General features: G+C 52.0%; 11 protein-coding genes and 1 non-coding gene across 12 annotated transcripts; 5 read left to right on the top strand and 7 right to left on the bottom strand.

Moving 5' to 3' along the window:
• Positions 1 to 1,214: 1,214 nt before the first annotated feature.
• On the bottom strand, positions 1,215 to 3,191 carry ColSpa_04409 (regulatory protein gal4; the record flags this gene model as incomplete). The annotated part of the gene is made up of 3 exons (XM_049270621.1): positions 1,215 to 1,674; positions 1,730 to 2,196; positions 2,250 to 3,191. The coding sequence occupies 3 exons, from the start codon at positions 3,189 to 3,191 to the stop codon at positions 1,215 to 1,217; spliced, it is 1,869 nt and encodes a 622-aa protein (XP_049126578.1).
• Positions 3,192 to 4,599: 1,408 nt separating this feature from the next.
• ColSpa_04408 (lactose permease) lies at positions 4,600 to 6,349 on the bottom strand (the record flags this gene model as incomplete). The annotated part of the gene is made up of 4 exons (XM_049270620.1): positions 4,600 to 5,275; positions 5,344 to 5,719; positions 5,776 to 6,144; positions 6,205 to 6,349. 4 exons carry the CDS (start codon positions 6,347 to 6,349, stop codon positions 4,600 to 4,602), a joined length of 1,566 nt encoding a protein of 521 aa, XP_049126577.1.
• A 1,339-nt stretch (positions 6,350 to 7,688) lies between these two features.
• On the bottom strand, positions 7,689 to 8,644 carry ColSpa_04407 (putative NADP-dependent mannitol dehydrogenase; the record flags this gene model as incomplete). The annotated part of the gene is made up of 2 exons (XM_049270619.1): positions 7,689 to 7,949; positions 8,006 to 8,644. 2 exons carry the CDS (start codon positions 8,642 to 8,644, stop codon positions 7,689 to 7,691), a joined length of 900 nt encoding a protein of 299 aa, XP_049126576.1.
• Positions 8,645 to 9,022: 378 nt separating this feature from the next.
• On the bottom strand, positions 9,023 to 9,733 carry ColSpa_04406 (putative uridine kinase; the record flags this gene model as incomplete). The annotated part of the gene is made up of 1 exon (XM_049270618.1): positions 9,023 to 9,733. One exon carries the CDS (start codon positions 9,731 to 9,733, stop codon positions 9,023 to 9,025), a length of 711 nt encoding a protein of 236 aa, XP_049126575.1.
• A 400-nt stretch (positions 9,734 to 10,133) lies between these two features.
• On the top strand, positions 10,134 to 11,390 carry ColSpa_04405 (putative deaminase; the record flags this gene model as incomplete). The annotated part of the gene is made up of 4 exons (XM_049270617.1): positions 10,134 to 10,145; positions 10,205 to 10,488; positions 10,543 to 11,104; positions 11,154 to 11,390. The coding sequence occupies 4 exons, from the start codon at positions 10,134 to 10,136 to the stop codon at positions 11,388 to 11,390; spliced, it is 1,095 nt and encodes a 364-aa protein (XP_049126574.1).
• Positions 11,391 to 12,043: 653 nt separating this feature from the next.
• On the top strand, positions 12,044 to 12,963 carry ColSpa_04404 (putative NADP-dependent mannitol dehydrogenase; the record flags this gene model as incomplete). Its single annotated transcript, XM_049270616.1, has 2 exons — positions 12,044 to 12,701; positions 12,758 to 12,963. The coding sequence occupies 2 exons, from the start codon at positions 12,044 to 12,046 to the stop codon at positions 12,961 to 12,963; spliced, it is 864 nt and encodes a 287-aa protein (XP_049126573.1).
• A 297-nt stretch (positions 12,964 to 13,260) lies between these two features.
• ColSpa_tRNA_112 lies at positions 13,261 to 13,334 on the bottom strand. The gene has a single exon. It is a non-coding gene; the product is annotated as a tRNA-Asn (tRNA).
• A 1,170-nt stretch (positions 13,335 to 14,504) lies between these two features.
• Positions 14,505 to 16,143, top strand: ColSpa_04403 (protein lsb5; the record flags this gene model as incomplete). The annotated part of the gene is made up of 5 exons (XM_049270615.1): positions 14,505 to 14,580; positions 14,718 to 15,088; positions 15,137 to 15,607; positions 15,656 to 15,812; positions 15,863 to 16,143. The coding sequence occupies 5 exons, from the start codon at positions 14,505 to 14,507 to the stop codon at positions 16,141 to 16,143; spliced, it is 1,356 nt and encodes a 451-aa protein (XP_049126572.1).
• A 975-nt stretch (positions 16,144 to 17,118) lies between these two features.
• Positions 17,119 to 18,562, top strand: ColSpa_04402 (uncharacterized protein; the record flags this gene model as incomplete). The annotated part of the gene is made up of 3 exons (XM_049270614.1): positions 17,119 to 17,584; positions 17,640 to 17,982; positions 18,037 to 18,562. 3 exons carry the CDS (start codon positions 17,119 to 17,121, stop codon positions 18,560 to 18,562), a joined length of 1,335 nt encoding a protein of 444 aa, XP_049126571.1.
• Positions 18,563 to 19,952: 1,390 nt separating this feature from the next.
• On the top strand, positions 19,953 to 20,216 carry ColSpa_04401 (uncharacterized protein; the record flags this gene model as incomplete). The annotated part of the gene is made up of 1 exon (XM_049270613.1): positions 19,953 to 20,216. One exon carries the CDS (start codon positions 19,953 to 19,955, stop codon positions 20,214 to 20,216), a length of 264 nt encoding a protein of 87 aa, XP_049126570.1.
• Positions 20,217 to 21,936: 1,720 nt separating this feature from the next.
• On the bottom strand, positions 21,937 to 22,332 carry ColSpa_04400 (uncharacterized protein; the record flags this gene model as incomplete). Its single annotated transcript, XM_049270612.1, has 1 exon — positions 21,937 to 22,332. The coding sequence occupies one exon, from the start codon at positions 22,330 to 22,332 to the stop codon at positions 21,937 to 21,939; it is 396 nt and encodes a 131-aa protein (XP_049126569.1).
• A 1,008-nt stretch (positions 22,333 to 23,340) lies between these two features.
• Positions 23,341 to 24,910, bottom strand: ColSpa_04399 (uncharacterized protein; the record flags this gene model as incomplete). The annotated part of the gene is made up of 5 exons (XM_049270611.1): positions 23,341 to 23,517; positions 23,567 to 23,707; positions 23,738 to 24,082; positions 24,150 to 24,319; positions 24,373 to 24,910. 5 exons carry the CDS (start codon positions 24,908 to 24,910, stop codon positions 23,341 to 23,343), a joined length of 1,371 nt encoding a protein of 456 aa, XP_049126568.1.
• Between the last annotated feature and the right edge of the window lie 1,665 nt (positions 24,911 to 26,575).

Raw genomic sequence — 26,575 nt, 5'->3', positions numbered from 1 at the left:
CATCCCTGAGGTGTTATTGACCGGTATTGGAGACTACTTGGAAATGCCAATGTCCATCAAAACGCATCTCTATCACCATATGCCCACACCTCAACCACTGATCAGCAAATCTTCTGCGGTGCTTCGGTTATTCTCCTGTAAGGTCGATGATCCGGATCGGCGGGCTGGGGTAGATTGAAGTGCCTTATGCGCGAGGTCGCTATTGGCTCCTTGTTGACTCCGACTGGTGAGAAATAGTGATGATCTGGCAGAGGAAGCCGAACACCTGACTGCTCGTGACTGGCATTGTTAATCTGCCACGTCAACGCTCTCTGTCTGTGACTTGATCCTTTTGAACTCTTGTTCTCGTGAGCTTTGGCTGTAACGAGATCGAGATGCCTCGCCGAAGGCATTGCATCAGGAAGTCTCCGTTGTGAGCGACTCCGCTTACCTGGTCTGGTTCGGATGAGCTCCATGGCAGCTCATCTCGCAGAGGTACGTAGCTCATGTTTTTCGTGCTCTTGCTGGAGGGCCCAAATCATGATTACAAACGCCGTCTTGTGATGGTTACCAGACCAGGGTATACGGCAACATAGCCACCACTATTGTTGCTGTGTGTAGGTACAAGAAGAGCAGCCCTGTTTGACGGCCGGGAACCTATTATACATGGTCTTTTCAGTGCCGATCCATGACCAATAGGATCATAAGCATCTTAAAAATTTATGGATGAGCAAACTCTGATGTCCTCTCGTTGTTCTGTTTTCAGCCATTTGGTCCGTTGAATGATAGCAAAGGAGATGATTAGAGACATTCTGATGACTAGAATCACCATTGAACGGACTATGCTTGGCTGTTCGGTCTTAGCAAGAACAAAAGAGCCCGATTGTGGAAAATATACGGTTCTCAACGTGAATTGGCGTTCTTACTATCTATTACCATGTCCTCATGTACCAGTGTGAGCATCGAAGGGCTTATAATGGACGACCTGGAGGCTTGGAGGAGTTGGAATGTGGAACTACCTCCTTTATAAGAGGAATCCCTTGATATTCTGTAAGAAACTTGCAAGTTAATCATTGCGATACAATGATACCGGAGCGTTTGTCGGCGTGAGATTCTAGAATGCCTTGGAGACCTTGAGTCAGCAGTTCAGGGCAACTTCGAGCGTTACTCCCAACCAAGAACTAGCCATATCTGAGAGCGCCTATTGTAGATTAAAGCAGAACGAGCAGATGGTTTCAACTGCCGAACCACATTCCACCTCCATCACCGCTTGTGCCACTCTTGAGAAACTCCATCCAGGCATCATCACCCATGACGACATCAGCGGCCTCCATTGGGGGCACATTGGGCCACATCATCGAGAAGACGCTGTTGATTTGTGTTTGAGGGCTCTCATCGATGGGTTCAGGCGCAGCAGGTTGGACTGTATTGGTCTCATGGTTGTGTGTCATCCTGGCCTGCATCTGGGGTTGTGCCACCAGCACACGAGCGGCGACAAAATCGTCATTGAGAAACCTTCCGCAGAGATCGATGATGACTTGATAACAAGGAGGGGAACTGGAGTTGACGGGAGCTAGAGCAATGATGCAGCGGATCGTGGTTGTGACTTGCTCTTTCCAGTCCGCGGCATTGCTCGCGCTGGGGTCGTTACGGAGACAGATGCAGGGGATGAGGGCTGCTTGGAAGAGAAAGTATCTAAGGAAGTGTCAGTAAGCCTAAGGAATGTTTGCAAATAGGAGGAAAAACTCACAGACAATACCATGCCGCCAGTCGTGTATGCTCATTCCGATCCCAGAACTCGCTGATGCTAGTGATGGTAGCCTTCGCGTCGGCAAGACACTTGTCATAGGCCCGAACATTATCAGGAGAGTCATCCGATCTTCTATCGCGGGCTTGAAGAGCTCGACGGATTACGAATGGTCGGTACATGATGATCCGAAGGTTTCTGTATCTCCAGTTCATGACAGCATGAGCGAGAGCATATTTTGGCGGAACTATCGCGCTTTCAGAGAAGTACGGTGGTACGCCCGCTTGCCACGGCTCGAGAAGCTCTTCATCAAGTCTCAGCATTTCGTTTGGAGATGGAAGCGGCTTTGAAATGACCCTTGTGTAGATGGGCGTCGTAGCGATGTGAAAGCTTGCCTGCGTTCGTACTGCCGTGTAGGGGGTCACATCTTGGGTCTCCGGGGGATACGACTTTGAGATGGCAGTTAAAGACTAGGGGGATGTTAATAAGTAAACGAAATTGGCTCAAAACTTAGTTTTGTTACCTTGTCGTCAACGTTCAATGGCAAGGACACTTCGACGCCTTCATACGGCCAAACTGAGGGTCGACTAAAGGTAATAGTTGCGCCAACATCAAAGACGCAGAGTGACCACCACACACGTCGCCTGATCTCCATGTTTAGTGGAGAGATGTTCCATCCTTGGAACTCTTTGTGTAGACCCAAGCCCATCGCCATCCGCACGGCGAGGCCGAGATAGTTGTATCCCGAATTGGGCTTGTCCCTCTTCTGCTGATAATTGGAGATAAGGGTAAGAGCCTGGACGAGCGTAAGGTTCCCTACTTCCAGGAAGTTGAAAGACAAGATGGAGCGAGCCTGGGCGAACAATGACATGTCCAAGTTATCGAGATTGGTAGCCGTTGTATAGACACCAATGGCAGCGACAGTGTGAGCCAGGACTAGCCAACATTCGCCACTCGGTCTAGGGATCACGCCCGCATACTGTGCTCGGAAGGTGGCTTCGTGAATGATTGGGTAGCTGACATGGTACAACCGAAAGTATGCGTCAATCATGGCGTCTGTAATGTGCCTGTTGGGATCCAGTTGCGTTGTCAGGGGGGAATGCGTATGATTGATGTAGCCTGTCCTCGAGGACGAAGAATGAGACCGACGTCTGGGTTTTGTGGGCTCGAGGAGTCTTAGCAGGGCTGCGCCGGAGGCGACGCCGAGGTATCCCGATTCCTTCTCGCTGACGGCTAACGAGGCCATGCCATCTGCTATGGGGTCTGTGACAGCCTCGCCATTTGTGTCCGCCTCGAGGATTGCTTCGGGAGAGGCTGAGTAGTTTGTGGTAGTCTCTTGCTCATCCCATTCGAAGTCATCGGTGGGGTGTGCTTCGAGAAGGTTGGTGTCCCTGTGTGACGCATCATTCACTGGTCGACGATGATGGCCAGTAACTTTATGGGCTCGTGTCTGCTCGAGACCCATGTTGAGATTGCTAGGTGGGCATAACATTTGGCTTCGCGGAACAGACATGGAAGCCTCAGGCGATTGCAGCTGCGTGTCATTTGCATCTTCGGCATGAGGAAGGGAGTCAGGTTCAGGCGAGACAGGGACCGGATGGAAAGACGGGTCAATCGAAGACGGTCTGTCCAATCTTGAGAAGTCAAAGGAATCGTCTCTCGGGGCAGATGCATCGGAATTCCTATGGCTAGCCATTGAAGATCCCGATCTGACATGAGCCGGCATGAGAGCCCGCATATAGGTGATGAGGGCCTCAGCCCGTTCTAATCTTTCCTCTACTTCTGTAAGATGTCTGTGTGATGTTAGTCCTACCATCAACTACCTCAGAAGATACTTTTTATAAAGCTCTATGATAGGACAAGTTGCGTACTTCCTTGTCAGTGGTGTTCGAGCGTGCTTCTCGTACAAGCAGTGACGGCGGTACTTGACGCACAAGTTGCATGTCGGAAGTTCCCGATTGCACTTGGCCTTCCGCCTCCGGCATTCCTTGCAGGCTTGATCCGCAGCAAAGGTTGTACCTAGCGAGCCCAGGTCTGTTGGCTGAGAAGCCGTCGGCTTACTGTCACCCGGGGTACCTAACGATGACATCTTCGTGTATCAGTTGAAACTGCTGGCTTTCTCGGAGAGACTCAGGGGTGTCTTGGGATTGCGACCCAGGCTCGGAAGACTGATGTCGGTTGTGCAGCATAGCCTAAGCTTGTTGGGCTGGTCAGGGTGAGTGTAGTCCGTCTCCAAAAAGCATCATGACACAACATGCAGGAGGAGACGAACGAGGAGGAGCGAGATCTGGTGCGTGAGTGAGGTGAGGTGAGGTGGGGGTCGGACGATGTGGGTGAGTGCTCCTTCAAGGGAACCCCGCCTTCTTCTCCACACGCTTGCGCTGCGGTGATCCACAACATCACTCATCGCGATCAGGGGGACATAAAGATCCCTGCAATCCGAGCTCCGTCCGGTGTTGGTCGGCCGTAGCAGATCATGAAGAGAAGGTAGGATTGGCTCAGTGCAGCTTTTGCCAGAGAGCCTGCTGTGGTATAACAAGAAGCTCCAGCCAGAATCCTCTGAGACCGTCAGGTTTGAACGTTCCAGCAACTCATCAATAGGGCGAGGAGAATGCACGGGCAATGGAACAACCATTGAGAAGGACATGAGTCACAATATCTACGTCAAGAATGTCACATCAAAAGTTTTACATGCAGCGATCTCAACGGGTTAAACTTTAATATGGTTTGTAAAAACGCATAGATCTACTTCAACCCTTCCCTATGTATGCATCACGTGGCTTGCAATCCGAATAATTATTTGAAGGCCCAACCATTGCCGCTCTATGCAGACCTTCAGGTTGCAGGAGTAAATACACAGTCCTATTGGTCTACTACGCCCGTTCTTTGTGTACAACATCATGAAGCCCGCCCTTTGCCAGGATTGTCTCCTCCTTCAAGTCAGAACTGTCTTCAAAGTTCTCCATGGCCTGAGGCCCATCGAAGAGGACAGCAATTTCCTCTAAACTGTGTCCTTTAGTCTCGGGGAACAGATACCACGTTACAGCGAAAAAGACGACCAACAAACAACAGAAAACGATGTAGTATCTCCATCCGATGTTTCCGAGTCCAATGGGGTTGACGAAAGCCGCAATGATCAGCGAACCATAGATCGCAAAGAGCTCGACTGCAATGCCCTTCGAACGCAGAGAGTACGGAAAGATTTCCGTTGGGTAGCCCAGCAAAAGGGGAGTGTAGGCAATGTCGTAGTGAAAATAAAAGGTAAACAGACAAACCACAACCACGATACCTGCAGGCTTTGATCCAGTCTCCGTGTTCACGGCCGAACAAGCTGTCCAGACGATGTAGCTGACCAGCATGCCCGCACCGGACCATAGAAATAGAGTCCGGCGGCCAAGGCGGTCGACTAGGAACGCAGCACTGAGGGCTGCACCGAAGTTGAAAATTTGCAGCAGGCCATTGATCAGTGTTTGGGTAAAGGTATCAGTAATGCCGACGGTGTTGAGAACAAGGGTTAAATAGTACGAAACTACCCCAATGCCGTTCCATCTAAATATGAAAGTCAGCGACTGATTCCGTGTCTTGATAAGAGACAATAATATAGAAGATGGTCTTACTGGGCGAAGGCGCCAACGCAAACAGCGATCAAAGTTCTCTTCCGGTTTCCAGGAGTAGCAACAAGAGCCATCCAGCCGGTTGTCTCTGCTGTCTTTTCTTGTTGAATCGTCTGTACAATTTCGGCAACTTCGCGGCGGACGAGGGGTGTGTGACCTTCGACTGGGTCTTGAACGCCTGAGTGATACCTTGCAAGGATCAAGGCAGCTTCCTTCGTTCTTTCTCTTGCAACCAGCCATCTGGGAGACTCGGGGACCCAGGCATAGAAGCAAAGCTGAACAAGTGGGAAACCGGCTTGGAGGATGGAAGGAACACGCCATGCCCATTCGCTTTGGTAGTCCTGGCACCCGAAAGTCGTCCACGAGGCCAGAATTGCGCCTTTTCAGAGTCAGTTCAGTGTTTCGATATGCCAAGACTCCTATTGAGAGACCTACCAAGATAATACATGGTCCAAAAAGCCGAGGTATACTTCCCGCGATGCGTCGGGTAAGCCAGCTCTGCGATGAGCATTGGACTAGGATGTACCACGAACATGCCACCGAAACCGACTACCAGCCGTGAGATTATGAACATGGGCAAGTTAATTGAAGTAGACTGGATGATGGTGGCGATGATAATGAGGATGATACCCGAAAGAAGAACTGGCTTTCGACCGAAGCGATCCGCCAGATATCCAACAATGGGCAAAGCGAGCACAGATCCAATAGATTGTGCGGCGTTGACAACTCCAAGCTTCACGCCAGTCGGGTTTCCAAAGTATTCTCGCCATTGCTGTAACGATTGAAGGCCGTTCATCAATGATCCTGTTGTACATGGACTGTCAGCAGCTACTCCTCGAGGGAGACTTAAATATGCGATCTCACCATCGTATCCTGCTACTGATGAGGACAGCAATGGAACCAGCAGCAGCAGGTTCAACCTCAGGAGATGCGGTTGCTGAAACCAGTACGTGTTCGTCTTGGGGAGCACTTCGGCCAAGGCCGCGCCGACAATTTGCTCGTCCTTCATAGTGGCTTACGTCCGAGGTCGCCTGTCCGGCATTGGCCGAGAAGATGAATGGTTTACAATCGAAATCTGCAAACAAAAAACAAAAAAAACAATGGTGATGTTCTCAACCGCAAGAGGCCGATGATGGATGACCAAGGGGGACCCGCAGGAGGTTTATATCTACCCCAATTTGGTCAAGATCTTGTACATGCCTCGGAGCGTTCATACGCGGCGCGAGGTCTCCCAACCAGCTGGTACTTGGAAACATCGCGTTGGTAATCCTCCGCATGCTCGTTTTACTCCACATAACGTGGTAAATGGGTCGGTAGCATACAGGGGGTTTTCCCATGGGGTACGCTAACGGTTGCATCATCAGACAGCTGCATCGCCAGACGCGAGTCATGCTTGTGTCTGGGTTTGTGAGGAACTACGCTGTGTGTTTGGTAAGTGCGGGGAGGACGGACGACTGTCACCCTCACTAACCCGACCAGGTTAACACCTGCGCTGAGTATTATTGGCGGTTAGAAGGATGCCAGGTCCATAACAATTCGGAGCGGTAATAGTGCATGGTTTAGGCAGCCTAGGCCGAGGGTCGGCAACGGCCGCCCTCAGGAATCATTCGATGGTCGAGCGAGGATGAAATTGAACCGATTCCGATTTGCTTGGGACGTCTAGGAAACAAGATGACTGAATTGCTTCGATGGCCATGATTGACGGGACCTACCAAAAACTCGCCCAAGAGCTACTTGACGAGAATATGTGGGGCCGGAGTTTTATTTTTATTCCCGTTTGCCTGTGTCCGTATCCTTTTCTGTAGTGACAGGATTGTGATACATGATCCTGCAAGACTTGATAGAGCTAAGCAGTGAAGATTTACATTACTCAAGTACTTGGGACGAATTTTCGGTCAGAAATGTCTGGTCCCTGAGTGAGCATATTAAACAATCAACTCGTCAGCGTATAATGGTGTCTGATGGACTTAGATAGCAAGTCCCATATATACGAAAAGACACACATCACAACTTCTGGCATTTACGGATCTAGTTCTTCTAAGCAATTCGTGAGTTGTGGTTTTACACGTCTACACGACTTGACCAAAACTGTCGGATAAATGAGGGACTCGAAATCTTTTATGTTTCTCTCCTTATTCAAAGTATTCAATGACCTCAAGCAAAACATGAGACTGGATACAAATAAGAGAGAAAAAGGTACGAAAGCTCATACTCGCCAGAATTAACTGCTTATTATTCACACCTGTGTTTCTTTTCACCGTTTGTTTAAAGAGTTACCTCTGGACCAACATGAGATTGACTCTCTCATTCTGCTAATCTACGATGCCAACCCATTCGTGAGGCACTGTCTACCGCGCGGTGTAACCACCATCAATGATGAAGTCGGCCCCAGTCGTGTAAGAACTAGCATCACTAGCCAAGTACAGGTAGATCCCTTTCAACTCCCTCGGATCAGCATCTCTACGCAACGGCGTTAAGCTGAACCACTCCTCCTTCATCTCGAACGGACAGTCACCCGAGATGACAGTATCAATATAGCCTGGCGAGACTGAGTTAACTCGGCCACCCCATTTGGCCCACTCAACAGCCAGTGATCGAGCGAGATGGATCTAGAAGAGCTCAGTGTCAGTCTGAGCGTCCATCAATCAACTGATACTGAACTTACTGTTCCTGCCTTGCAAGCGTTGTAACAGCTCTGTTCCTGCGGCACATTTGCAGCATGGCCACTCATGGATGCAGTGATGATACCCACACCCCTCTTCTGTTCGCGGAAGACGAGCCCTGCAGCCCGCATACAGTAGTATGCACCATCAAAGTCCACTGCCCTCACACGGTTCCAATCTTCTACCTTGTCATCCAAACCCCCAGCTTTGGAGGGCACTCCGGCATTGGCAATCATGACATCCAGGTGGCCAAAGTCCTTGACGGCCTCCGCAACCGCAGCTTCAACGTCACTATAGTCAGTCACGTCGACACGGTATGCTTTTGTCTTGACTCCAAAGTCTTTGGCAATGCCTTCGGCGATGGCGATGGCGGTTTTGGAACTGTGGTACCAGATGGCAATCTCCAGCGGCGTTGACATTAGCAACTCTTGTGGCTCTTGAGAGACATAGGGAGACATGCTTACATTGGCTCCAGCTTCCGCGAGGGCCCTGGCAATCTCCGAGCCTATGCCGCCTGCTCCACCCGTGATGATGACTACACGTCCGTCCAGCCGGAACTGCTTGAAGACACTGTCCTCAACTGACGGGTTAGGAGCCCTGATGGACTTTCTCGTCCCGTTTGTAACACCGTTGGTTGCCATCTTCAACAAAGACTTGACCAGAGGAGTGAGAGAACAAGTTGTTTGAATGAGGGATAAAAACTCGCCCTTTTGATATTGATATTAAGATGTAGGTAGGCTGAGTGTTTGGGGACTCAAATAGAATTCGTGCAGTGTCGCTGTTTTCCAAACTGAGAGGAGGGGATGCAGGATCCCGGAGGAGTCATCCGAGTAGACTGGCTGTGAACGAGATCGCCCCGGAAATCCAGTGCGATGTCTAGAGCCAAATGCCGGACGGGATACTGTCGCCCTCGTCCCGGGTCCTCACAGTTCACCTCGCATGTCGATGCAGACCAAAGAAAGTATGGGGTGGCCGGAATGAGGAAGGGGTGTTTTCTTATCACGCAAAACAACACCATCCTAGTTTGGTAGTTGCTCTATGCTATCAACCAACAAATCATACCTGCCCTCGCTGTGCCTGACGATGAATTCCCCGTTGACCATGTCGTTACTTTCCGTCCGAAACAACGCCTTCTCAATTGTATCTTCAATCCCAGCTGCAACATGTCGCGCAGCAACCCTGTTGCGAGCCAATTCAGGCTCAACTCTCACAAGCCACCGGTCATCCACCAGCGCTGCAATCCGACTCCAGGGTTCCTCGTCCGAAAGCAGGTAAAGTCCTTCCACAATACAGACCTCGACATCCGCTTCAATGGTAACTCCGCAAGGAACTGGATCCTTTACCTTGTGGTCAAACGTGGGGGCTGAAACGGGCCGTAGTCCTGCAGAGGCCCGTAGTTGGTGGACAAGGTCGACGGCGCCCTGGCCGTCAAAGGTCCACGGCGCACCGCGCCGGGCGATGGCCTCCGCGGCGTTTGGGAGCGCATGCAGTGTTTTTAGGGGTAGGTGAAAGCCGTCGGCGGGTATGACTACGGACTTGGGGTGGGGCCCAGGGGTGGTGTTGATGGCAGAGACGACGCGCTGGGCGATGGTGGTCTTGCCGGATCCCGGTGGCCCTGCGATGGCGATGAGGAGGCGGGCATGTTTGGCTGCCGTGTCGGGCATAGATTGCCTTTTCTCATCCCACTTGAGTAAGATGCGCTGGACAAGGGATTGATAGGTCGATTCCATAGTGACTGGATAAACGGGTGTTGGTCTGGGCCTTGTGAACGATTAAGAATACCGGATATAACGACGCTCACGAACGGGAGCAAACGTAGGCCAATTGAACTAAACTCGAGCTTGGCAACAATAGTGGCTCAGGAAACCCTTCCTGCTCTGGACACTGCGGTCAGACGCTGGAGGCCCATCGGACAACAGTCACCCGACCTTAGTCCGGCCCCTCACGGCGGCCCCACCCCGGCCGGCGCGGCAGTACCCCGCGTCGACGTCACGGCCATGCTCGACTCCCTGCACAAATAAGCTGATTGCGAACTTGTGAGCTTGTACGCTGGTTTACTCCGTTCCAAGCGCCATCACTATCCGGAGTCCCGACCAAGATTGCATCCATCGGCACGATCGAAATCTCAAGATGACTGAAATAGTGAGCACCCGAGGAGCCCCTGCCCTTGACATCGTCGACGTCGCTGACCGCCCAATTAGAATCCTGCCTTCGTGCTCCAGTCCGTTAAGAACGTCTCGTTTGAGAATCGCGAGGTTCCAAAGCGTCGTGACGAGTACGATGTTCGAGTGCACGTCGAGCAGACGGGCATTTGCGGCAGCGATGTGCACTACTGGCAGCGTGGCCGGATCGGCGACTTCGTCCTCGAGTCCCCCATTGTCCTCGGGCATGAGAGTTCCGGAACTGTCGTTGAGGTCGGTAGCAAGGTGAAGAATGTCAAAGTCGGTGACCGAGTGGCGATCGAACCTGGTGTGCCATGTCGGCAGTGAGTTCCATACCTCATGTTGCACGTAAGAGAGGTAAACTGACCAGCCCGAAGCTGCGATTACTGCCGAGCAGGCGCATACAACTTGTGCGCAGACACAGTCTTCGCAGCAACACCTCCATGGGACGGTACACTCCAGAAGTACTACATTGTTGCCGGCGACTACACGTACCCCATTCCGAGTCACATGTCAGCGGAAGACGGGGCCTTGGTCGAACCAGTCGCCGTTGCCGTTCAGATCTGCAAAGTTGCCGAGCTCAAGGGCGGTCAAACGGTACTGGTATTTGGCTGCGGGCCCATTGGCGTGTTATGTCAGGCTGTCGCCAAAGCGTACGGCGCCAGCAAGGTTATCGGCGTCGACATCTCTGAGTCTCGAGCGCAATTTGCAAAGGAGTTTGCCGCGGACGACGTCTACATTTCGAAGAAGCTACCTGATGCACCGGAGGACCCCGTCGAGGCATCTCGTGCTGTTGGGGAGAAGATCGTGAGGGAGTATGGCCTCGGAGACGGTGCTGATGTTGTTTTGGAGTGCACTGGTGCGGAACCGTGTATCCAAGCCGGAGTATTTGCGGCGAAGAAGGGAGGCACTTATGTGCAAGCCGGTATGGGCAAGGAGGTATGTGAACTACCCCCTTGGACTACGAATTATTGCTGACATTCGGTAGAACGTGGTCTTCCCTATCACCACAGCTTGCATCAGAGCATTGAACATTAAGGGTTCCATCAGATATACAACGGGATGCTATCCTGAAGCAGTGAACTTAGTTGCATCAGGGAAGGTCCAGCCAAGAGAGTTGATCACCCATCGTTACAAATTTGAGGAGGCTCTGGAGGCATTCGAAGTGGTTAGACAGGCAAAGGAAGACACGCTAAAGGTGGTCATTCAAGGTGTACCGAAATAGACAGCAATCATCACCAACGAGACTCAGATAAAGTTTTCTCAGACGTCTGTGGCATGTATGTATACTGAATGATCCAGTTTAGTGTCGATTGGTAGCAACTCCAGTTGTATATCCGTGAAATTCCTGGAAGCAACTAATGCTTTGATGTCAAAACTCAAGTCGGCCTTCGACCATATTCATCACTGCAAACTATTGAGATGATGCTCCATGGGTCGCGCCAGCCGTCTCTTATCAAGCCGACGTGGGCACATCTGCTAGGATGATCACCCGCAAGCTCGACAACTGACTTTAAGAGCAACTAATATGCGATCATTCTCGGTCTGCGATTGCGGGTCTTCGACGTTTGAGGTTGGCCTAGCTTCGAGAAGCTTTGAGCTACTGACGTCCGGGGTCACAGTTGTCCGCTTCCCCACGTTCCCCGCACCGAAAACAGCCTCTCCCGCTCCGGGCGACTGTCGACCGGTTATCTCATTCGCCGGCACGCACAATGACGGCAGCCTACCCCACCGCTCCCGTAGATGGCCCGGTACAAATGACCCGGCTCATGCTCTGCCCTGGTCGGTACTGAGCACCTCAAACCACCAAATATTGAAAGCAACATAACAACAAACGGGTGTCTACCCCAGTCTAGCAATCTCGGAATAGTAGCAACCATGGTCCTCCCGAACCACCCTAACCCCGCCGCGCCGGTCATCTCGCACTTTGACCTCACCGGTAAGACGGCCATAGTCACCGGTGGAACCCGCGGCATCGGCCTCGAAGTTGCCCGCGGCCTCGCCGAGGCCGGTGCGAAAGTTGCCATCACCTACACCAGCACGTCCCCCTCGGAAGCCGACGCCACGGCCGCCGCGCTCTCGGAGTCTGCCAACGGCGTGCTTATCAAAGCGTATAGGTGCGACGTCCGCAACCGCTCCGAGGTGGAGTCTGTCATCGAGACAGCGACGAAAGAAGTCGGCAATGGAAAACTCGACATCGTCGTGGCCAATGCCGGCATTGCGGACCATATCCCTGCAATTGATTATCCCGAAGACAGGTTCCGGGATATGTTGGATGTGAACTTCCATGGTGCTTTTTGGACGGCGCAGGCAGCTGCCAAGATCTTTGAGAGGCAGTTCAAGGCTGGCAGTGATGGAAGGGGAAGCATCATCTTCACCGCGTCTGTGTCGGCGATTCTGGTGAATGTGCCACAGAAGCAAGCCGCGTATAACGCTAGCAAGGCGGCGGTGGTGCATCTGGCCAAGTCGTTGTCGGTGGAATGGGTTGAGTGGACACGGGTCAACTGCATCTCGCCCGGCTTTATTGCGACTGATAGTAAGTTAGAGCATAGCATGCCTGGGCTGCTGAGACCGATATGCTAACGGCGGCAGTGCTCTCGGTGCATCCCGAGGAGTGGAGGAAGAAATGGTTTTCCATGATTCCTGGAGGGCGACTCTGCAAACCTGCAGAGTTGAAGGGTTCGTATGTATATCTTGCCAGCAATGCAAGCAGTTACATGACTGGTAAGTCCTCATATACCGACGGCCTTGTTGATCGCGTACTGATTGGAGGATTCAGGGGCGAATTTGGTTATTGATGGCGGATACACACTGCCATAAGCATGGTCTTAAACCATTGATAACAGTAGTTTAACCTCGTTTCACAAATAGTCTCAATAAGCTGCTCGCAAACTGTAAAACATACACGCACTACATACATACACATGGCTCACTCTTACACATAGCGGTCAAAAGTTTTGTTGGGCCAGACTTAGTACAAAGACGTCATAAAGAATCGTCAAGAAGCGTATAAAGATGTGATCAAGTTAGAACGACAAGCAAAAAGCAAGAAAAACAATCTGATCTCAACTACAGGTGGAATTTAACCACTGAATCTCCCCGAGGTGGGCTCGAACCACCAACCTCCAGATTAACAGTCTGACGCGCTAGCCAATTGTGCCATCGGGGATTTGAGATCTGATTGGATGATGGAAGGGGGATACATTGACGTCTAAGTAGTGATGATTAGACCCACGCAGTCCAACTCCACAACTGTCTATGAGCGATTCTAGTAGCTGATGGTCGCAGTAGTCTATTGGCTGACCAACGACAACGTTGACGAGTCTGCTTTATCATCCTTCAAACCTGTGCCTTAAAACTGTGGTCCATTCATGCTGTACCTAATAGTCTAGATCGGTTTCTGGCATTTGCAAGCAAGGAAAACCTGAGACTGCATTGAGAAGAGCAAAGTCACATGAGACTTGCATTGAACACCTATGATTGGCCAAGCCGGATGCCGGCGCCGATGATGGGGGAAAGCCACAGGTGACAGAGCAGCCCCTGCAGGGTTGAGGCCGGCTGATTGATGAGTAAGGTCCCGTGCTCCAGGAGCTTGTGCAAGCTTGTTTCGTTAGATGTCGGGCGCGAGAGTCAGAGCGAGTTTGGTAGCTTAAATCATGGTGGACATCGTCAGCCTTGTGCGGCTCAGGGTCCGAAACTCTGACGGGAACCCTCAGGAACAGCTTGAGTGCTTTTCCATTTTGGGTTGATTTGTTTTGTCTGCGAACAAGGGCTTGGCGGCTTGATACCATGGTCGGTTTCCCGAGTCGGTTCCACAGGCTCTGAATGAAACTACGTCAGCGGGGCCACCTCATCTCACCTCACACATGCGCTTGGCTCTGGTTCCGTAGTGCCGGGGTACGTACCGGAGCACCCCGCGGCGCGCAAGCTTGGAGCGCCCTGCCCCACCACGGCTGCCTCGTCCGTCCCTCATCACACAATTCATGCACATTCCCTCCCGAGCCCGAACCGGAGCCCGATCTTGACGACCAAACTGCACAACGTTTCCTCCTAGCCGCACGTCTCATTTTACTTGCCGGCGACGATCTGCGCGCTTCGGGCCGCATACTTCGCTCTTATCAACGACCTCCGACGACCGTCTGGCCCCTTCTGCTTAGCCGACGGCATTCTCTCTCTCTCCCTCTCTCTAAACCCCTCTTTCCATCAGCCACCTGAGTTGAGCCACGCCACTGTCATCGACGGCTTATTGAATAGTCTGGATCTAGTCGCTTTGTCCTTGAAGATATCACGCAGCGTCTGACTTTCGACATCATGTTCTCTCAGGTAGGCGTGACCCCTCATGTTCCCACTTTTGGCCACCTCGGCAAACCATGGCACGCGCGGGGGAACCGACACGGCCGAACGAATCAAGTACGGTCCGTTTGGAGCTACGTCTGTCGAGCAAGCGCAGATCGATCTCTCGGGCTATACGAGTCTCCAGAGTGTCGTCCAGATGTCTTGAGCGAATGAGCACTGACCTGCCGACAGAAGAAGCCATACTCAGCTGTTACAGTGAGCATCGAGACGCTCACCGCCGAGACATATGATGAGGAAGACTTAAGCGGCATCCCCGACCTTGTCGAGGTCATCAAGCTTCAAGCGTCCGGTCCAGCCGAGGCTGCCCGTGCCATTCGCAAGAAACTCAAGTACGGCAACGTTCACCGCCAGCTCAGAGCCTTGACCATTTTGGACGGCCTCATTCAGAACGCCGGCCCCCGCTTCCAGCGTGCCTTCGCCGATGAGCCGCTACTGGAACGACTAAGAGTCTGCGGTACTTCTGATTTGTCCGACCCGGATGTCAGGAAGAAGTGTACGGAACTCTTCCGCAGCTGGTCTCAGTACAAGAGCACACCGGGCTTGGAGCGTATTGCCAAGCTGCACCAGGTAGGGCAGCCATCTGCCGACATTGACGATAGCAGCTAACGTTTGCAGGAACTTCCCAAACGCAAGGTTGTTGTCACCCAGGAGAGGTCCAAGGCTGTTCAGGAGACTGAAAACCCATTCGGCGAGGATGAGGAGGACAAGCCTCCGTCGCCCACCGGCCGTGCAGGGGAGTCTTCCCGTCCTCAGCGTACGCCGTATCTGCCATATGGCGAGTCTTCGAACGTCACCAGCACTGCCGGCCACTCCAAGTCCTCGTCCCATTCCGGCGGCTCTTTCTTTGGATCCTCCAAGGATAAGAAGAAGAAGGAAAAGGAAAAGAAGGGCAAGCGCAAGCCCTTCAACCTGGAGTTGGAGAAGGATGCAATGAAGAGCGCCATTGCCGAGAGCTCTATCGCCACCACCAACCTCACGAACCATCTCCAGAGCATTAACCGTGAGAGGGAGCGAATCTCGGAGAACGCTCAAGCTGTCCAGCAGTTTGAGGGCTGCAAGCAGCTGAGACGCAAAATCCTCCGCTATGTGAGTTTGCCGGTATCATCTCGTTGGGATCTCAACTAACAATCTCAGATCCATCACGTGGAATCGGAGGAGTGGCTTGGTAGTCTTCTCAGGGCCAACGACGAGCTCGTCACAGCTCTGATGACTTTCGAGCAACTCGACCGGTCTATCGACGCCGATAGTGATTCCGATGACGAGCTTGCCGAGCAGGCTCATATTTACCGAAGTACGGAGCCCACTCTAATATGACCAGGGGTCTTTGCTAATATTCTGCAGTGGCAACCGAAAAAGCCAAGCAATCCATGTCCCCTCCCCCACCCGACGTCTCTGGCCTGAGCATCAGTCACACGCCGTCGCCTCGTCCGCCCCCTCCGCCGCGCCCGGTTCCCATGTCAAGACCCTCTCCTCCCATCCCAGCACCTGCTCCGGCAAAGCCTCCGAGACGTCCCGTCCAGCAGGTTCAACCCGACTCGGAAGAGGAAGACGACGATGATCCGTTTGCCGACAAGAATGCGCTTGAGACCCCTGCGACCGAAAGACCAGAGCCAAGGTGGTGATATCATACCAGCATCTTCATTCACATGTTTCTCGCTCTTGCTTGCCATATCTATCCGAAGGATACGCAGCCACATGAGGTGGGGGCGGTGGTCGACAGGTTATGCCTGTTGCCGATTTGGAGCACAAGTTATCTAGCAAACTGCCCGTCTAGGCATATAATGACTAAATGAGTCGAGCACATCTGATATCTTTTCTGTATGGTTTTATTGAGCTGCCCCTTTGTTATAGGAGTATGTTTTCCGAGCTTCCGCAATCGGTCACCGACCCTCCGCCGCTGGTGCCGTTTCGGCCGCAACTCCCTTTTGGGAACAGCGCCCGGGCCAACCCAGCGCCCATACCGGGATCTGTCGCCCGAAGCCCCCCGCCGGAGATGCTACGATCTCATCTTTCCTCGGCGGCATGTGCCATGTGCCCAATATTGCACTTTCACCCAGATCCTCTGGGGCGAGCTTCATCCAATAAGATCCTCCATTGCAGGGCACGGGTAATCTCCCAATGCTCGACCGTAAACTCCCGCCCATGGTTACTGGTATTGCTTGATATGCGAGCAACATTGTGAACCCCGCGGGTCATTGCAACATCAAATCGGGCCGCCAGGTTGCAGCACAGTGGGATTTATTGATAACCTTGAGTTGCTTTCTGGGACCTTTTCGTGACTCGCGCAACGACAGGGGGTGAGGGCGCCTATGGCAGCGCGTGCAGGCGTGACGTGGAGTGAGATGGGATTCTTCCTAATAGTTGGTGAGGCCATCGCGAAGGGAACGCTGCATGACACATGAAAGCTGGGCAAAGAGATATTGTGACTGTGATACGGAAAGCACAATCTCACTGGGCATGGCCAAGACTATGCATGGTGGATGCCCAACATGCTTCCATCTCAGTCTCCTATATGAGCCCTCTCGCTCCTCTCATGTCTCCGACTCTGCTCGTTAGGCTTAACCCAGTGTAGGTCCCTTCATACCCAAACCGCCAAGATGCTCGCCCTCCTCACCCTCGCCCTGGCCGCCGCCGGTGCCCATGCCGCAAACACAACCACCACCCTCACTCCCATCCTGCGGCCCGAGTGCGACAAGAAGGACCCGGCCAACCTTGTGCCATCCAACAACGTCACGCTCAGCTATGGCGCCGCAGATTCGAGTCTCGTGAGCGTTGTGTTGGCCATGAAGTACCCCTCGGTCGTGCTTGAGGAGGTTGCCGCCGTTGCCGCCGTCGTCTGTGCGGGCGCCAGCATCACCGTTACCTTTAACGAGACGGCTGCTTTCGAGCAGACGTCGCAGCAGTGGCAGGCACTTGACGACTTCGTCATGATCACCAACCACTTGGGCAACTGCGACGCTGCAAATGAGCGTGGTTTCTTCATGGTTGACACCATCACCTGGGACGAGGCCTCGCTCAAGGTCGTCGCCAACGCGCACAAGAGTGACGTCGCCAACACGGCTAGTGAGTGCTCTTGTATCCTTACCCAGGTTGGACCAACAACACTAACCAATTCCAGCTTCGACTGAGATCTCTTTCTCCAACGTTCCCGTCCAGAACCCTGCCAAGCGCGACATCTCGACGGACGAGAACGGCCTGCACATCACCAACACCCTCGCGCTGCCCTCGGCGACGACCCTCTTCACCTACGACCCCTACGTTGCCATCACCGCCGACGAGGCCTCGCTCACCTCCAACATGACCTTTTCCGGCAAGCTCAAGTACACCGTCATCCCGCCCAAGGTCGAGCAGCTTGAGCTCGACATCGACACCTACTTCGGTGCCGACCTCGGCCTGACCGTCGACGTCAAGGCGCCCTACTCTGGCAACTTCACCTACGACCCGGAGGACCTTGGCTACAAGTAAGTTTGGTACCTACCTCTTTCCAGGGCTCACTGTTGACTAACTCACGACAGCTTCGTGGACATCCCCGGTATCATCAAGCTCGGTCCCGCCCTGGGCTTCGCCATCGGCGTCGAGCTCGAGGCGGATGGCGCAGCGAGCATCACCACGGACTTTGGCCTTACCTTCCCCGACGCCAAGATCCACCTTGACCTCGTCAACTCCGCCGCAACCTCCGCCACGGGCTGGGACCCCGTCTGGACCGCAAACGCCAACATCTCCGAGAAGGCCGCCGTTGGCGTGAACCCCTACGTCGACTTGGGCGTCGAGCTCGTCTTCGAGATCCTCGGCAATGCGATCAGCCTCAGCTCCGGTGTGACCACGCGCTCGAAGCTGGTCAACGACTTCAAGCTGTCTGCGAGCCAGGAGGCCGGCACCGGTGGTGTGGGCATCGGCCAGGACAACACGGGTTGCCAGGAGGGCTTCTCCATTAAGAGCGATTTCTTCTTCAGCGTCACTGGCTTTGCCACGCAGTGGTGGTCGCAGGAGCTTTACAACGTTGAGGTTCCTGTTGCGGACGAGTGCTACACTTGGTTGTAAACAATTACGTCCCGCAGTGGACAGCGTTGACCGAGAAGGGAGGGCTCTTGAGAAAGCTTTGGCGGCCAGGGGCTTGGTTGCCCAAGAGTCAAGATTGACAATTAATAAGTCATTTACTTGTACATAGCTTCAATGAACATATCATCTATGTCTGCTTCTCAATGTGAATCGAGTGATACAAGCCCAATCCATACCAGTTGCTTCATGATGGGATCTCTTGGGCGCAGGACAGGCCATAGTCAGCAAAAACTGTAAAGTATACCACGTCAGCGTTAAAGAATATCAACACCAGCACAATCTTTCATTCTATAATGAGATTGGAATAAGCCTGGTTGGTCTAATAAAATACCAATGTCTTTTGAGATACTTGTACGAGTGCAAGTGTCCAACTAGGTAGAAGAGGCTGGGGTTCTAAGGAAGACTTGCCGTCGAAAACCATCTCCCGGTGGCAACTCCAACAATTCATAATCATAAGAACATGTGAATTCACTCTTCTTTAAAGAATGTCAGACTTCCCATGCAATCCTTGAAAACGATTAAATCGAATTCATTAAACAAGCCCGAAGCCTATCAGCCAATAACACTATCTAAGGCATGCTATTGTAACTCAACTGAACCAAGGAATAGGCATGCACTGATAGTTCAAGTCGATACTGCCCATGTAACCACCCATTTTTCTTAGCGCGCTTCGCCCATCTCGTCCGACCGGCGGCTTAGAGACCGTTTCTGAACGTTTTCGCGGTTATTTGTCTCCGTTAATAAACGTGCAGGTTGCAATTGGCAGAAAAAGCCACCACAACTAATCAAACACAACCCTCCCTAATAGACCAGGCTGAAGTGAGTGGGCTGAGTATGCTGACGGAGGATGTGATGCGTGATTGGGTCGTAGCTGCAGCCTAGCAAGGGGTTGTCTTGGCTTCGAACATCAACTTCACTGGTCTTTGCGAATGCTATCTTCAGCCCTGTCTCGTTGGACGTCATCAAGATCCCTATGAGTATTGGTAAAGGCTGATTGTCAGATTGTTTTGTTGCACATTAATGGAAATCGATATTCATCACGAGAATTCATACAAGCAGTTCTTCTGCAGTCCTTCAAATTCTTAACTAAACTCAAATCGAACAATCCTTATTTGCACCACCAATCCGTCAAAAGTGCAGCTTTCCATTTGGAGTGCAGTCTTTGCTCTCTTGACGATTGCGGAAGCTTGGACTGATAAGTTCTCTACATCACTCTTTCTCGAGTCTTATTCAAATTAAGACTGTTGCAAACTTGAGGCTTTATTCTTTCTTGAATAATCGACCAACTTGTAGAAAAGAATGGCGCTAACATCAATGAATAGTCACGGTACACGACTCCTCAGTCAGCTGCAACCACGGTCCCAATGCCAAGATGCGCAGGCTCGTCGGCCGAAGCGACTCCTGCTTCAACTTTGGCGAAGACATGACAGGCACGGACTGCTATCAATACCAGTGGGATCCCAAGCACCCACAGATCCCAGCCGGCCCCGATGGATGCACCGATGACTTTGTGCCGTCGTTCGCCTCGTACTACGATCGCTTGCGCAGGGGTACTAAGTGCTACTTCTACAGTCAAAAGGGTTGCGATCAAAGTCCGCTAAGCAATAACTGGTGTCCTTCCAACGTCGCGTTATGAACGACGTTGAGATTCAATCCTTCAAATGTGACACTGAATGAGCACTTTGGGTATTAATTTATCGGACCAGAAATACCGGGTGACGGGGTAGTTATGGCGCTTGAATGTCTGACAGAGTAGGCTCTAGGAGGTTGTTTTCTTCAGTGTTGAAACTGCGGCTTCTCCTCAAATGACATAAATGGACGCGCAGGTATGACAACGTCGGGATATGTTGGCTATGCAGCAAGATATGTTATACAATTAGTCAATATATTCCAATCTCCCTTGATCCAATCTCTCTTGCAAAGTAGCCTTCAAGGATGTTGTACGAATTCCAATTATTTCAGTTTTTGATTAGAGAGCGGAAGGAAGATACTTAGTGCTTGCTTGGTCCCCAATGTCTGAGTTCCCACATTCATGTGGTCTGAACTGGACGGGGGCTCTTTTCTTTCATATATGCCAATTTGCGACCTATCAAAACTTTTCATATTGACAGACCCTTGTTTAATCTAACCGACCAATGTTCCTTATTAAATGCTTTTATTGCTTAGAGAGGCAGAGAGTTACGGCGCTCCTCCTTTCAACGGAAGATTTTCAAGTCCTGAGTGCACAAGTGCAACCATATCAGCTCCGTATGAGCTGCTGGGACATTATTTCTTCGCTCCCCCCGTTCAACAACTCCATGACATTTTCCAATTTTTCAAAAGCGCTTCTCCATTTACGATCCCGTGCTGTCATGTTGGCATCCATTTTGGTAGACCATGGGTCAGAGGCGGATACGCGGTCCCCTTTGTCAGTCTCAGTTGGCAGCTGATTGAAAAGTCTAACGAGGAGGCACTTAAAGGATAGTAATTATATTTGTGTACCGACATTCATTCTGGCTTGCCCAGATCTAACGATGAACAAGGGCTTTGATCCTCAGCCCTCCGACTAACAGAAGCCTACCAACATACCTCTGTTGGGTCTCCGAGCTCCTTGTAGTACTCGATGGTATGATGGCACCTAATTCTTACTCGATAAATTGCAACACTCGTTGCGTATTCAAGCCGTCTCGCGGCTATCGCGCAGAGAGTCGATGTACTCGAGAAGTAGCGCTACTCCATACACAGTCATATCCCCTCCCTTAAATCCGCATCTGCCTTCCTGAAACATTTAACCTCGTCATTTTGAATATGAATTCATGAAACTTCCCTGACCATGAATTGTGGTGTCAAGAGGGCGTAGTCCTTCACAGAAAGTCCGTCGCCGGCCATGTGGCTTTACATTGAGGGTCTAGGCCGGATGGAGTGCACCTTTTGGGTTGCCCCACTGCTTGAATACAACCTTAGGATATAAGCGCCAACAAAACCTCCACTTCTATGAGCGATCCCAACCTCTCAGATTGAACCAACAGGCCTTAACAGTGTAGCATCGGTAAATGACTCTGTCTCTGTGCCGCAGGTGAGAGTTGGCAATTGACAGTGTGACTGATGGAGATTCCCAGATCCTGGACATACGGGGGGAAACCCATCCTTCCAGATCCAGTATGGCGCTTGTGGACTGTGAATGTTCCCACTGTTTAAGCTGGAGATTCGAGAATTCCCAAGGCTAGTTAATTATTACCCGCTATATTCCCTTCTATGGACGAAAAGTCAAGCGTTGGGGAACCTGGGTCTAGACCACAGCATTTTAAGCCTGGCCCCATGTTTGTTCTATCTCCTTGGGGTATGTATGGCCTCGCCTCGGACCCCAACTCCACCTCTCAGACTGCCGTAAGAAACACGCTGGAGACCGTTGATGCCACCAGCGCTGCCATCGCCATATTTGTAAACGAGACGTGGCGGCTCGGCGTTGCGGCGGACGACACATGGACGATGAGTCCATTGGAGGCATTCAGATCGCGCCCATTTGCTTGCAAGCATTGGCTGAAAGCTGCTGGAATGGTTTCCGACGTAGTCCCGTTCGTAATAGCTGCTGGGATCTCGCACCACTCCCAGCAGTCTTGCACAAGTTGGACCGGGTTAGGCTGGCAACAGCTGGCCATCCATGAGTCCGAAATGTTGTGGCCTGGGATGACAGCGTAGGTTACGTCCTGCGGGATCTGCAAGTTCTCCGGCACGCTGGACGTCGGGCAGCTGAAGTTGGCGGCGGCAGACATGGCGAAGGTAGTAGAATGATGCGTGAGTTGGGTTAATCAGTGGCCGGTATGTGACAGAATGTCTGAGGGAAAGACTTGTTAACGCTTATGGGGGCATATGAGATGGAACAGGCAAGGGGAAATTCGAATCAAAGAGCCGTCTGGAATAAGGTGCCCAGGGAAATACATGCCACACCAGCTAAGGCTGCGGTTTATATACGCTCACTACTCATGAGCGGTATGTAGCGAACGATTGAAAGACCCGTATTTCGAACAAACGACTCGTTGCCGAGGCGTGAGTTCATTTGGCATGTTGTCACAGGACCCTGAGCAAAAACACACCGTAGGTAGCCGGCAGAGTGGGGCTCGGACCGAGATCCCCGGGACTTGAGTTCTTCCTCCACAACGGAGACCACACCTTTTGGGTGTATGAAATGTAAGATTAGGTGATCTGCCTTCACAACCTTCACAAGCCTTATGGCATACTTGTAAGGTCTCTTTAATTCTCCTAATTCTACTTTGATTTTCACTGGCACTCTTGTGGAAAGTTTCTGGTGTCCATTCGATCCAACAGGCTCGTCTTGAACACCAGGAACAACTGAGTGAAGGATGAAATTGTAAAAGCCTTTTCAGTATTCAGATGCTCAAGGAGGTGCTTTATACCAGGCATGAGCTCTCATACTCGACCACGACTGTCACCCTTACCTCATCCTTCTATTCTCTTGGTTCAGAGGGGTGGATGAAGCTGCAAAGGAGGTATAATGAGGAAGGGGAAGGAACCCGAACAGGGAACGATAACACACTACTGGCCCCGGTTTGTAGCTTAGTGGCCTTATCATTCCGTATCTTACAAGCGTATTTCATGAGGATTAGCTGTCCACTGAAAAGTTGCCAAGGTGCTCCTGCGCAGATGGGACTCAACCTGCCGACCTGTGCAGAAGCATATCCAGAACCCGCATAGCACCTCCAACGCGACGGTATACATAGAATCGATCTGTGATGGAAATATCCGACGTCTCGTACCAGATCTCAAAACTTGTGTGTACTCCAATCCTTGCCTTCTTCCTCTTCTTCGTCGCCGGTCTCCTCAGGAATGCCGTTCTCTTCGGCATCACCATTGTCCTGATCATCATCATCCTCGTCTTCGCTGTCGTCTTCTTCATCCAGGTTGAGGTCAGGCATGACGATGCTGTTCAAGAAGGTAATCTACACCCTAATCAGCCGATGTCACTGAGGTAGAGGGCTCGATACTCACAAAGGGGTGCATGGCTGCGATGATCTCACAAACCTTGTCCTGGGCGTCCTCTTCAGTGAAGATCCGATCGTCGACCTTCTTGCTGATAGTAAAGTTGCGCAACTTCAACAGCTCAATGTCGCGATGGTCCGCCAAGTATCCCTACGTAATCAAGTTAGTTAACTGCTGGACCTCCATCTGGGACTTGGTCTCCAAAAGATGAATAGATGAACTTGCCTTTGGCTTGGTCTTCAGAGCATTGCCCTTATTCGTGTCAGCGAACGCCTTCAGCGCTCCCTCCTCTCCTTCTTTCTTGGTTGCCTTGGGCAGGAAGGTCCTCTTGAATCTCTCATCATTCAACGCTCTTCGCCAACGCTGCGGCCGCTCGTCGATACTCTCCCTCAGCTTTTGCAGGTGTGATGCCTCGGGACACCATAGACCGCCGCCGACGAAGCAAGAGCCTGGCTCAAGGTGGATGTAATAGCAAGCGTACGGGCCTTTCTTACCCGTCCTCGACCATGCAGCAGAGAAGTGTGCCTAGAAAGCTCTCATTAATACACTTGTTTGATAAGGGCCAGGTTTAAGGGCATGTGAGATAGCGCACCTTGTACGGGGTCGGGTCTTTGCTGAAGCGAATGTCCCGATGAATCCGGAAGACCAGGTCCTTGGCCGGCAACTCGGGGATGGTAAAGTCGACCTCGGTGATTTTGGGCGTAATGGTCTCGACAAAGGAGTTCCAGTCCTTGAGCGCACGCCTGTACTCGCCGTCGTGGCCTAGGATGGCGTCAGCTTTCTTCAGATTAAGAGTGAGTCCGAGTGGGCCATACTTTTGAGCCACGACCTCTGATTGTGAGCCTTTAAATCCTTCAAGAACAGGAGGGTGTTCTTGTGCACAGTTTCATCCGAGTAATCGACGCCGTCTAAGGGTCTGAGCTTCTCTAGAGGGATGATGGTGACCCTCCTCTCGCCCTCGAAATCGTCTTCCTCCTCCTCTTCTTCCTCGTCATCCTCGTCAGGCTGCTCATCTTGATAGTCTTCTTCAACTTCTTCGACCTTCTGCTTCTTCACAGCCTTCGATTTCGTAACCTTCGGCTGCGGCTTGGCCTTGGGTTTAGCGGCTTGACCCTTTGGTCGTCCCCGCCCGCGCTTCTTGGGCTTCTCCTCTTCCTCCTCATCGACCTCACTCTCTGGCTCATCGCTCTCATCCTCGATCTTTGCATCGCCATCAAAGTCATCATCGTCGTCGCCTCCATCCTCAAAGTACTTGCTCTTCTTCGGCGTGCTCGAGATGCGCCGGGACCGCCGGCGGGGCTCATCTTCGAACTCCGCCGGCGGCGACGCAGCACGGCGTTTCTGGGCCGGCATTTCGAGTGTTTGCTTTCCAGTTCGCTTCAATCGAACCAAAAAGATTGTTTTGCTATCCAGCCAGCCGTTTGTGTATGTAATTGTGATTGGTCTCGTTCGGACCTTGATATTGTCCCAGAATGGTGTGATGCGTCATCGGGCCCAGTAAACCGCGGGGACGGACGCGACGGACTTGACGCAGGTGAACGCGAGATCACATGACTGAGCACGTGTACTAATCGTACTGCCTCTCCGCTGGAACTCCTGGAACTCCAGGAACTCCATCCAGTGTATTCCAAGAGACCTCAGGGCCTCCACGGTGAGAATTGTCCTCACAGCTCAAATTAACCAAGCCTACAAAGCTCTAATCGACTCAATTCGCCGCAGCTGTAGTCATAGAGGCAGTTGCAAGCACAAAATTCACGCGCATCACGCGCATCACGGATCCGCAGCAATCGTAGCGTTGCCGGCATCACTAAGTGATGCGTACGCTGGAAGATTTATCATAGCCCAACAGCTAATCACCTTGTATGTCTTCTCAGTGTGAGCGTATAAAGAGGCGAGAACGACCCAGTAGCCATAGCCGTCTGTCATAGCTCGCGCTGATCAAGGTCATGATGATTCATGCCTGCACCGGAGAGCAGCAACTTCGATGTGCAAGCCGCTTTTCATGAACTTGGCCGTACAAAGCCGTACGGCGGCAATAGTGTGGTTGAGGAAGATCCACACTGCCATGTAACAACTAGAGAAGTTTGACTTGAGATAGGTGCTTCCTATAGGAGCCTGTGCCCATAAAGCTCCCATCTCAACGACATCCATAACGGAAAGTAGAACTCTACACCATGGGTATCTTATATTTGCAGGGTGCGATGGAAGGCTTCAAGTAGCCACTCAAACGTAAACTGATCCGGGAGTATCGGCGGTATAATCCAGTACATCTCAAGTAATAGCCACTGTCTAACGGCCAGATGCCTTCGTCGTGACCCGTCCATCTTTGCGTTTCGTGTTCAACGACCTCTCTTGCAGTTGAGAGGCGATACAACAGCATGGTCTAGTCGTGGTATGAAACAAGCGTCTTCAATTACGGAGCTGCACCTCACAAGAAAATCACGATTCGATGCGCGAATGCCCCTTGGACTCAAATTCGTGAGCCAGCTAGTGCTGTTGGTTGAGACCATCAGCAGCATAAGCTACAAGGCCCGGTTGATGGAAAAACAAGCTACAAAAGACATAGGTCCATGCGGCCTGTCTTCCGTCGTCTCCTACATACTCGTCACAGCACTCCCAGGCCGATAGGGAACAGAGGTCAGCAGCAGCATCCAGGACTTACACCCTCTCAGAGGCCATGTCAGGATGACGCCCTCCTCAGGTTGTTGGCACCGCCAGTCAAGCTTGACGACGTCGAGAAACGAGAGGCCGCCTGTTCCAGCACCATTTGGACAACTCCAATGCTACGTTGGATAAAAGAACAACCGACCGACAGCACATACTGCCATGCGTTGCATAGCATGACAAGTAGACCCGGCGCTATGCATAAAGCATTAAAGGTTCATTGCATCTCTATAGTTCACCCTCAACGGGGCCGTATCGAGGGCTCTCGTAGCCTCCATCAAGCCTCGTCCCAGACCCCGCGTGTTCAAGCCCGAATACCCTCAGCAGTACGAGAACCTCGGAACACCCAGCAGA

Source organism: Colletotrichum spaethianum (genome assembly GCF_022836535.1).
Source record: "Colletotrichum spaethianum MAFF 239500 DNA, contig09, whole genome shotgun sequence".
Taxonomy (NCBI): Eukaryota; Fungi; Ascomycota; class Sordariomycetes; order Glomerellales; family Glomerellaceae; genus Colletotrichum; species Colletotrichum spaethianum.
The sequence above is the reverse complement of the archived record's forward strand: the minus strand, read 5'-3'. Positions and strand labels throughout refer to the sequence as shown.